General features: G+C 38.3%; 2 protein-coding genes across 3 annotated transcripts; one reads left to right on the top strand and one right to left on the bottom strand.

The window, feature by feature from the left end:
* Window positions 1–3,349: 3,349 nt before the first annotated feature.
* On the bottom strand, window positions 3,350–5,857 carry LOC143895720 (testis-expressed protein 10 homolog). Its single transcript, XM_077403039.1, has 5 exons — window positions 5,463–5,857; window positions 4,142–5,309; window positions 3,829–4,072; window positions 3,589–3,743; window positions 3,350–3,485 (listed from the first exon to the last, which is right to left on the bottom strand). Exons 1-5 carry the CDS (start codon window positions 5,664–5,666, stop codon window positions 3,382–3,384), a joined length of 1,875 nt encoding a protein of 624 aa, XP_077259165.1. The 5' UTR covers window positions 5,667–5,857; the 3' UTR covers window positions 3,350–3,381.
* A 271-nt stretch (window positions 5,858–6,128) lies between these two features.
* LOC143895714 (NECAP-like protein CG9132) lies at window positions 6,129–8,604 on the top strand. Of its 2 annotated transcripts, none has more exons than XM_077403029.1 (3): window positions 6,129–6,385; window positions 6,792–7,188; window positions 7,545–8,604. In XM_077403029.1, the coding sequence occupies exons 2-3, from the start codon at window positions 6,835–6,837 to the stop codon at window positions 7,842–7,844; spliced, it is 654 nt and encodes a 217-aa protein (XP_077259155.1). In that variant the 5' UTR covers window positions 6,129–6,385; window positions 6,792–6,834; the 3' UTR covers window positions 7,845–8,604. The 2 variants fall into 2 exon arrangements, with proteins under 2 accessions (XP_077259155.1, XP_077259154.1); XM_077403028.1 differs by having other exon boundaries at window positions 6,135–6,604.
* The last annotated feature ends 3,110 nt before the right edge of the window (window positions 8,605–11,714 follow it).

An 11,714-nucleotide genomic window follows, 5' to 3' on the forward strand; every position in this document is an offset into this window, starting at 1 on the left:
GTACGAAAAAAGTAAATGTATGCTCGAGTAACGCTAAATATTACAGCGTCACGGCAACGTAAGCCGTTGTGTAGGGTGCGGCAAAACGAAATAAGGCGAACGTGAAAGACTACGGTCACGACGCAAAGTTTGACCGATAGTTGGACAATTTAAACAGCTGACGCTTCATATCTGATCAGCGTTCGACGTCCTATCTAAAGTGTGTGAAGAGTACTCCAACGATCCCCGTACGTAGTTGGCTTGGTAAAGAGTGAGTGTTTACGGTTCTCCGTGGGTCGGAACGGGGAACCGAGCGTGTCAACTGCGTTTCGACCGACCTTCGTTTTTGATAAATATTTATTTTGCATAAAACTCTCGTGCGGACACGTTTACGGAGGTCAGTTGGACGGTCTTAAGCGAAGAGGGGAGTACCTTTGTGCGTCCTCGGGATCGAATCCATCGTGGTGGAAAAGCTGGCGCGGAAGCGACGGACACGGCGAAAACGCACTTGGACACGCCGAATTCAGCAATACGTCAGATGGCTGACTGATGACGCCCCGGATCCACTCTGACGCTAGAGTCCCTAGAATCTTGACGCTGTCAGCGCTACCTGTGGGGGTGCCATTACATGGAGCGCGGAAACGCGGAAACGCGGAAGCGCGGAAGACAAAATTTACTAGATTTCCGTCGATTCGTTCCGTCTGTTTTGAATGCCTTAATATTACATGGAGCATATTTTGAGCGGAAAAGCGGAACGGAGAATTATAAAATATTAATTTTTAACGGTATTTATTGATTAAAATGCTTGTATTCAATAGATAAGCTGAAAAGATAAGCATATTAATAAAAATTGCAATGAATTAAGTGAACACAATTTTAAGAAATGAATACAAATGTCTATTTGTCACTATACTGTTCCGCTTTTCCGCGCAAATTGTGCTCCATGTAATATAAGGAGAAACAAACTCGCGGAACGAACGCGTCAAAATCCGTTGTCAACGCGGATACAGTATACTCCATCAAATTTCGGAGCTGTTTAATCACATTGAAAAAAAAAGCTTTTACACATACTCTTCGATTACTTTATTATTTAATAAAAGTGGCAGTATAATATTATAGATCAAACATCATGTTGATGGTTATTATGAAGTATATCTTATATGCAAGCCAGGGTACATACATAGGCTGCGTTAAGTACTGGCAGTGAATATCGAAACGATAATAGCGGATTCCGCTTTTCCGTTCAAACGTGCGGGACTCAACTCGCGGAAACGCGGAATCTAGTTACTAGTTACTATTCTGTTCCGCGCTTCCGCGTTTCCGCGTTTCCGCGCTCCATGTAATGGCACCCTGGGATTTGCGCGTAATTCACAGCCATTCACATAGCCCCAGCCCCGGTGTCTGGAGGTTTTCCACTGGACCAGCCACGCAGATATTTTTAGTGGCCTAGTTTACACCGATCACTTGATACGCGTATTAAATACTAATCAACTAGTAAATAAGTCTGATTATTGGCTGATCAGAAAAAACGGAATCTTGGAATCATTCTGAGGCTATTGGTTAGCCTCATGGGACTAACCAATCAAAATGATTCCGAGATTCCGTCCTGCATGGGGAGGCACCCTAACGGTATCGTTACGTTGTCGTTGCGCATTATGAAAAACCTGCGCAACGACACTTATCGAACCGACAGTTGTCGGTAGGCAGGAACGGAATACGGGCTCTATGGTATACTATAGCTGCGTTCGGGGAGCGCGCTCGTAGCGCTATTTGCTTATTCTATCCTTGTTCTACACTTGGGCCGGTATTCATAGTCGGTTCTTATATTTAAGATCATCTTAAGTACAATCTTAAGATGTCGTTAACCAATCACAGAGCCGTATTAGCATCTTAAGATATTACTTACAACGGTTTTAAAATAACGGCTGCGTTGCAATTAATTGCAATAATAGAAGCGAAAAAGGGTTTCAACTTTTTCGGAAAAGCGTATTGACGTTTACGCAAAAGTTATGTTTTCACAAATGATTGGATCCAAAATGGCGGAACGAGAATACTTACATTTACAGAGCCTTAAGGTGAAATTTCATGGGCAGTAAAAAGCAGCAGCAGATCGTACTGATTGGCTATAAAATAGAGAAGTTCTAGGAACTCGAGAAATTCTCTATTTTATAGCCAATCAGTACAATCTGCTGCTGCTTTTTACTGCCCATGAAATTTCACCTTTATTAGTAAAACTCAAGTACTAAGCAAATCATCCAATCACAAGTCAAGAACTTGAGGCACGGCCCTAAGCATCCATACCGTTGATTTCTTACTGCTCAAATTTTTTTTTGTGCCAAGGCCCGTAGCCGTAGAGTCGGTCTACAATGGGTGTTGTAAGTCGTAAGGGCCTTGACACATAGAAAAACTTGCAGTAATGCTAGGTCTACACGGCGAGTCGTAAAGTCGTGAGTTGTAAGACGTGACCAATCACAGTCGATTATTCTTCTCAAATTCGATTGTGCGTGGTCGATTCTTACGACTCACGACTTTACGACTCGCATTGTAGACCATTAGAAATCAACGGTATGCCGTCGCTACCTGACTGTGAGTGGCTGATTTGCTTAAGGCCTTCACACATAAAATCGCGTAAGGACGTAAAACGTAAGCGTAAGAAAATCGACCAATCCCAATCGAGTATTGTACTGTCCGTAATCCGAGTAGGGGAAAATACTCGATTGGGATTGATCGATTTTCTTACGCTTACGTTTTACGTCCATACGGCATTTTATGTGTGAAGGCCTTTACCGCTTGGCTTTTACTGCTTAAGTTTTTCCATGTGCCGCGCCTTAAGTCGTAAGACGTGACTACGCACATTCCATTATTCTCGTTGCGGTCGAAGAATAATGAACTGTGCGTGGCCAATTCTTATGACTTAATTACAATATCCGTTGTAGACCGGCCCATTATAGATTGATACATTTGGTTCTCGGGAAAAGACTTATATGTCAAGGACTTTTATGTATCTATTACTAAGTTTACGCGAGCGTTACTTCTGTAGTAACTTACGATATATCACTCGTTTACGCGGAGTAAATTATCGCAAGTTACTACAAAATTCCGTTTACGCGAAGAAAAATCCCGTTTACGCAAAGGAATTATCGTAAGTTACTACAGAAGTAAAGCTCGCGTAAACGTATAGTATAATCTGTCCCTGAGAAAAATTTGATTCACGCGATAGAATGGCCAAGCTAACATTCGAAACTTTTTTCTTTTCATTCGCGCTTGTCTCGTTATCGCAGCACGATACATTAAAGTCATATTACGTCGTACGATATGTTAATACGTTATCAAGACTTGCGCTCAACATAGACAAACCGATCGTACAACATTCAACATGCGACAACGTGCGAACGTCGTTATTTAATAATAAATCTGTGAATCTACAAAATAAAATAGATTACAAATCATGAGTCTCGATCGTTTATCATCCTGTGAACCTACAATGTCGATCTTTTTAGCATTTTCTGAAAAGAATAAAGCGTTTGTAATACACAATAATGAAAGTTACAGCACATATAATATATACGCCCTTACGTCATCCTTAATTACGTTTATATAACTTCTCACCGATAATAGACTTGCGTTTAGCTATCAATTCTTTCCGGATATATTCCTTAAAACGTAGAACTATTTGACCGATCATTCGAATTACGACGTCATCTATGCTTGATCTCAAAAGTAACGTCGGTAAGATCGTAACAAAGTTTTCAAACGCCTTTTCTCTGTTAACAGAAACAAGTATAAAAAACGTCATATGCTCTACAGAAACTAACGTATCTACCATATTATTATATTAAAAACGATTACTTGTGTAACTCGGTTAACGTGCTTTCCAACATAACGTCACCGATAATCAGATACAAGTGTGATTGCACGTCTTTCTTCGGTAAACGAGTAGATGCTTCAATAATCAATCGTAAAGTGTGACTTAAACTAATACGGTTGGTATACCAAACTGGACCAGCTTGCAAAAATAAAGTTCTTAAAAGTTTAATCAGTTGCGACAACGATGCGGACGATGCGGACGAGTCGCACCACGTTTCAATAGCACCTGGAAAAGAGAAAGGTCCGTGTGGTTTTGTGAAAAAAAGGCACGATACGCGAAACAATATTACGTTACCATTTAAATATTTCATAACTGATACGCAATAGGTTTTGGTAGACTTGGGAAATTGTTCGTCGTTGCTAAACAGAGATGTAAACCATGCGTGAATTTGACAAAGTCCCAAGTTCTGTTCCAAACACCCATCCATACACGCCGCTTGAGAAAAATCCTCTTGATGTTTTCTGGATTCATTAACAAACGGCTTTACTTTACCATATGGAAATCTCGACAGAAACGTCTTCATATATGCATCGTGAAATGTATCTTTAAACCACGGCCTCGTACGCTTGACGTCATAATCGTTGCACGCCAACGTATCAATGTATTCCACAATCGATTGTATAATCACGACGATACTCGTCAACACGGCAGCTGCCTCACTCGAAATCGTACGTTCTGTGTAACTCGACACTTTTTCATCCGGGCATACTTCAAGCCAAATATCAGACATCAGTGGCATCAATAAATCTACATATTTCATGAATTCTTCAACAGGTATAGTTTCTTTCACGCTATCACCTCGCGAGCTCACATCTTTGTCAAGCGTACGTTCACAAACTCGAGTCACGTTATCGCTATAAACGGGAATATATCTGGTATATCTCGTCGCTCTCGCGCGCGGAAGCACGTTCGACCGCGCCGTTACACAAAGCTTTCTATAGCTTACTATAGAGACAAACATATTAGCTAAACGTTCCAAAACTTTACGTCTCCATTTTACATCCGTGCTCTTGGACGTTAGCGTCGTCGTTACGCGTGCCCCAGGTCTAACTTGGTTGTGTACGCTACATATCATACTCAAAAAATTGGGTAATATTTTATGGCTGTCTCTCGCCACGACACTATCGCACGTCTTTACGAGAACATCCAAGAAAAGTAGAGAATCTTCCTTCACACGTGGATCAATATGCGTCATGGCACAGTTTAAATACGATATTACAATTTCACGCAAGGGTGTCACGTGTCGCGTCGAAATACGGCCAAGAATAAAATCGAGCGCATGAAACGAACTTGTTCGTACATTTCTCTCTTTATCAAGAGATAAAGCTGCAATACCACGTAACAAAGAATTCAATTGCGAATGTAGAGTTTTTGGAGACGTTCGCAACAAGATGTCTTTCAATTGTCTCAACGCATCTTCTCTCACAGTCGAATTGTGATGCCGAAAACGCGTTAATAAATCCTGAAAAAAAGTATATATATATATATATATATATATCCATCGGATTACCATTCGCAGGTTACACGTAAAACGCATTAACTACGTTTAGGTTTATACAATACGCTTTAACATTCGCGTAACTCGTAAAAATTAAATGTAACGTGATTTACGTACATCGATATTCAATTTGCGAAAACTGAGAACTTCCGTTTCACTCCGTTGCTTCAATTGTTCACGTATCAGTATCTTTTTTACTTTAAACGACGTATCCGTAATATTCAAGCCTTTCGGTAACGACGTGAGGGATCTCTTAGTTTTCAATTTTATTTTCGACTTTTCTGATTTCAGACGTTTCGAACGTTTATGACCTTTACTCATGTTTCTGATATATATATGTATCGTATTACGGACAAAATAATATCGCAACGTTCCTTTCGGAGTGGATGCTTCCAACTCTAAAAAGCTATGTGCATGGCAAACGTATATTTACATTTTGTGTAACAAAATTATACGAACACAACGTGAGGTTATTTGACTCGTACTCGAAAAGTGTAGCATACAACTACACCCATAGAAATAGTCATAGACAGAGAAACCTGAGAACGGCCATCCTAGAGATTTTCAAGTATAAAGGTGCCTTTTCATGCTGACGCTCGACGCTCATTTTCAGCGGCAAGAAGGTCGCATGACCACACGTGACGCCGGCGTCACGTGAACGTCATGAAAAGGAAAACAGCGTCAAAATTTCGGCGTCTTTGCGTTGCTTTGGCTTTGACGCTTAAAATCATTTCTCTCGTAATCACGTTCCTGTCGGTGAGTCACGCTTCCTCTGCAGGCGGCTCTGGCTTCCGTGTAAAAAAAGAATCAACCGGCCCGTCTATAATACCCGTTTAGTTCAATCTATGGACAACTCGTGGGCGGAAAGGTTTTTACGGCGGTGGCGACTCACGACTGGCGACGAGCGGAAGCAAGGGGGGACAGTGTGACAGGACTGACAGGAGGCGTGACTCGAGATACGACGAGTTATCGAATCACGGCTGATCGCAGCGGGGACATTTGTCAGGGGAGCGCGCAAACGAACCACGAACCTTCAAACGGTACGGTAGCCTTGCTCAGCCTTGCTTGCGTGGAATAAGGCCCTCGGCCCTCCCTCCCGTGATCGTCCCTGCGACCTGCGAGCCTGCGACGGCTGCGACTCGTCTCCCGTGAAGATCATCGTCGGCAAGCGCGATGGAGACGTACGAGAGCGTTCTCCTGGTCAAGTCCGAGGTGTTTGTCTTCAAAATTCCGCCAAGGTCGACCAACAGGGGTTATCGGTAAGCGCGCGTGAGACGTGAGACTGTGAGACGCCTGTCCAACGCGACGTTTCGCGACGCTGTTCGATACGTTATGAACGACGGATAGTTCGAGTAAAGTAAAGCTAGAGTAAGGCGGGTGGACGGTACGTTTGTTCTGTTTTCTCGAATCTGCGTGACTCTGTCTCTCCTCCCTGATCTGTCACAGAGCAGCCGATTGGAACCTGCAGGAACCCTCCTGGACCGGTCGCATGCGATTGGTGTCGCAGGGCGACAGCGTCGCGCTAAAGCTAGAGGACAAGATCACGGGCGAACTGTTCGCCAAGTGCCCCGTCGAAACTTATCCTGGGATAGCGGTAGAACCGGTCACCGACTCGTCCCGATATTTCGTCCTGAGGATCCAAGACGACGATGGACGGTCAGCGTTCATTGGTGTCGGTTTCTTGGACAGGTCTGACAGTTTTGATCTGAATGTCGCTCTTCAGGATCACTTCAAGTGGTTGAAGAATCGGGAGCGGATCGAGAAGGAGAAGGAGAAGCCGAAACAGGAGTTGGATCTCAGATTTAAGGAGGGCGAAACTATCAAGATTAACATGAAGATTACCGTAAGAACCTTTTCGTCGCGTGGTTGTATTGCCCGTTGAAATCTAAAGAATTAACATTTATTTAAATTGAGATTAAGAAAAATATTGTTCCAAGATAATTAAAAGAAGAAACGTGATACGTTTACGTCCGTTCAATCGTTATCTCTCTCAATTTTGATTGATTTTATAGAAATATATATCTTTGCTTTTGTTTTCTATTAATATCCTTATTAAATTTCTTTTAGAGCTGCGTGTGTGTCCGATACGATTCGATATGTCAAGTCGGACACTGTCCTGACGACAACTATCTGGACAACGTGTCTTTTTATATGGTCCGCGACCTTTAAATAATTTTTCTGCATATTTGTTACGCTTAGAAAAAAGATGGCAGCGAGGTTGCGTCCAAGTCCAGACAACGTAATCCGGCCGTAGGTCTGCCGCCTCCCCCGGGTGGTGTCAAGATTGCTCCACCACCGGCAAAAACTCCTACTTCCTCACCGGCGCACAAGCCACCGCAAAGTCAAAATCAAGATGGTACGAGTTCAGAGTGGGGCGAATTTGCTAGTGCTTCTCAGTCAGCATCGGCGTCAGCACCGGCATCAGCACCGGCATCGGGACCGGCATCGGGACCGGCACCAGCACCCACAGTGGCCACGGCCAGTTGGGTGCAATTCTAACTTTTAGAACATATGTATATAATGTTATACATAGATATTTGCTTTAGTATGTACACATAGTGATTTTGATATGGATGGTCAAGCTTTGGAAACGTGTTGGAAACTACTCGTTTTGAAAACTCCTGAAAATGGAGTTTTGCCGTAATGTTGACTTCTCAGATCAAAACGTCCATTGGATACTAAAATCATTGAAAATTTTTTGACGTTAATAAATATTATCTTACGTTTTCAATGTCTAAACGGACCGAGATACGTTTTATAAATATTGCTAACGTACAATGCCAACATATAATACGACACTAGAATATCTATGTAAACTTTCAAAGCATTTTTGTACAACTTCACGACGAGGAGAGTGTTTGTAACGTGAAAAGAAAGCGACTTCAAATCTATGCTAATACGATTCTTTTTCTTAGAATGGATGGAATATCAACGCGTTGGCCATTTATGCTGAAATCATTCTTGTATATTAAAGTAAATGAAATAATTGATTGTACACGCATATGACATGATAAACGTATTAATCTAGAGATTTTGAGGTGACTATTGGAAGTCTTTATGAATAATGGAAAGAGAGTCTGATGTATATTTTCCAATACTATATAGCGTGTGGTGAAAAATATAGTAACGTTCGTGAGAGGGGTGATTTTTTTTCCAGTCAAAAAAGACGTTTGTAAAGCAGTATTAAATCCTAAGGAAACCTAAAGCCTTCTAAGGAAGCCTTTCGTTATATTTGTTTTGTAATAAAACTTTTTAATGACGTACGTGTATTTATTTCGGAACTTTTCAAGGAAAGAATTTTGCAAGGTCTTAAAAAAACTTTCGTTCCAAACTCATGTAAAAAAAAAAAATGTTAAAAAAAAATAAATATATCGCGTATCATATCGATTAAAAGAGATGCAGTGTAATGTAATAATTCACGTCTTATGTTTAAAATTTTTAAGGATATAACAGTCTACGGAAAATCTCCAAGTTAGCTACGAAAAGCAATATGAAAAAATTTTACTTTGCAAATTGATATTTGTTTTTTGTTCTTCAATAGATTGCCCTCTTCTCGATTGTCGCATGATTCCCCAGCACTCTATACAATAGTATTGTACTTGAAAATATCGTTCAAAAACTCATCTCAATCGCTTTTGGACATTCAGTGTATTTGCCAGATAGCATAACATAATTTTTTGTATGTGTAAATGTCGATATATATCAGATGCATTTAGTGCCTTGTACAGACTAGTCCAATAATTAGAACCAAATTCGAGGCAGATTACAATAGTTGTTTACATGTTTAGTATTTACAGAGGCACACATTCGAGATTCATCTATTTTCTTTTTAACTTTTTCAAATATGAAATACTGAATGACTTTGACCTGGTTTACAAAACAACGTATTTCTTTTTAACATTCAAAATAAAATCTTTTCATTGTAGTTAAATGATTTATCGTTTATATAATTTGATTCATAAACATTGTATATTAGGTAATGTCATCCAATATACATCTTATTTATTCATTATTATATTAATTTTTTTTAATACTGTTGAGAAGCGATATTAAATTCTGAGGAAACTAAAAGGACTTCTAAGGAAGTCTCGTTATTTTTTTAAAATAATAAAACTATTTTTTTACGACGTACGTGTATTTATTTCGGAATTTTGCGAGGTATTAAGGTAGGCACTACGTTGCGATAATCGAGCACATAGATATAAAGAGAGAATACGTTTATTTCAATTAAAAAATCGACATTTTAATATATATTTTATTATAATTTTTAAATTATAATAAAATATTAAATTATAAAGTTGAAAATTTTTCATCAAAAATTTAAAAGAATTTAGTTAATTTTTCCATCGTCAAATTGTTGGTTGTTTTTCCAGTATTTTCCATTTTGCACAGGCATTTTTTAATTCATTATTCAGTCAAGTGTTCAACACATAACATATCCAATATATAATAACAATATAATGTTTGGCCTCGACCGTTAGCTTGCAACATTTGTAAATATTACGAGGCCTATTGTAAAAGAAGGCCTACGTCCCTCGTACACTGAGTGTCCACAAAGTTATTCATTCACGTTTAATACATTTGAGCCGAGCTAGGTTTATCATTGAAGAAATAGCAGCAAAGTCGTCGTATCTTATTTTAAATTCATTATTCTCTTCTCTACTTTTTTCGTTTCGTTTTTCATCTCGCATGTGCTACGTGATTTATTCTTGCCGAGAATAAGCTTAAATCAAGGAAAAAATTTTTACGATGTTACAAAATAAGTATTTCTATATTTTTATGAAGTTTTCAAGATATGTTTTTAATCCCGATTGGGAAAACACCAAATTATTCAGAAACCGAGTCTCGAAATTTTCAAATCCTATATTAGATTTTATAATTGGATAACAAAAATTATCTGCATAATCAGCAAAAATAGACATGAATTTTTTTATGTTCGCGCGATTTAAACTTCTCTTTCAAATCTCTAAGAAAAGTATTCACAAACAATTATTTTACATCTACATATCTCATGAGTATTATGTATGTACAAGTTATTAGAAGAGGATGTTATACACTAGAAATGTTTAAACACACGTCTGAGGAGTATATGTAAAAATTTCGACGTAATGAGAAACAATATTGTGTCTCCGGTGAAAAGTAGAATCCTACTATATCTATGACTCGTTACGTAGATAACGTGTACAATGTTATTTATACATTATCCCGTGCTAAATTTTAATGTAAAATGTAGAATAACCTTGTTGAAACATATTGTTAGTGTGAATCTTGTTGAACGAGTGTTTAGATGCACGTTCATATATTACATATATTATTTCTTTTTATTTATAGGGAACTGTCTCAAAAAGGTGCAAAGTGATAGCAGAGAATGTCATAAGTTATACAGATGTTAGCAGCGAATCAGAGTTATTTTAATGTTTAACGTTGAACGTTAAAGAAGAACGTTTTATATCATATATAAGAATTACCTCCTTCGAATAATAATAGTTATATGTGTGTATGTAATAAATGTTATTTTTAAGAACTAGAACGATCGACAAGCGTTGTTGATGTTAATGCAAATTTTTTTTGCAGAAATAAGTATCAAGATATCTCAAATAATTCAATATTACAAACAAAATATAATTATGAGTAAAAGATACTTCATCTATATTTCACAAATAATTTTTTTTAACGTTCCTTAAAAATTATCAACGCGTTAAACAAACATTTGCAGTTTCAACGCATCAGAAATAGAAACAATGCATACTTACGAATATCCAAATGATTTTTCGTCGACAGAATTATTTTTTCCAATGAAACAAAAATTTTCAGAATAAACGGTAGAAGAGAAAGCCCATTATTTATTCATTATTGCAAAACGTTTTGTGTGTATAGCTTTACATCTTTCTGCTTTCAAAATCGTTATTCGACGTGGTTATTATAAAGTTATTATAAAGAACTTAAAAAATAGTATTCTGCTGCTATTTCACATCTTGGGACATCCTGTATGTTAAAGCTAATTCAGCTCTAATGAGGCACTGATATCACTTACAAGCACATAATCGTATTATAAAGTGATATATGCGGAAAGCAAATTAAAAGTGTGTCACTTGTGTATCTATTTTAGTTTCGTGTATATGGCACGTGAAAGAACGTGTTACAATGTACTGTATTATACGTGTGATAGCAACTAAAAGAGACGTGTAATCCTGGTATATATATATATATATATATATATATATATACACAAAACATTCCATATTTTTTTATTTTCTGTAAACACATTGATAAGATAAAAATAAATATTGGATGGAAGTTGAGAATCTAATCTCGAAATTATGTTTGATAACGGCTAGGATCCGGTCTGAATAAAGTGGCGATGAAAAA

The sequence above is a fragment of the Temnothorax americanus genome, unplaced genomic scaffold, assembly GCF_048541705.1.
Source record: "Temnothorax americanus isolate GAGA-0224 unplaced genomic scaffold, ASM4854170v1 Scaffold167, whole genome shotgun sequence".
NCBI lineage: Eukaryota > Metazoa > Arthropoda > Insecta > Hymenoptera > Formicidae > Temnothorax > Temnothorax americanus.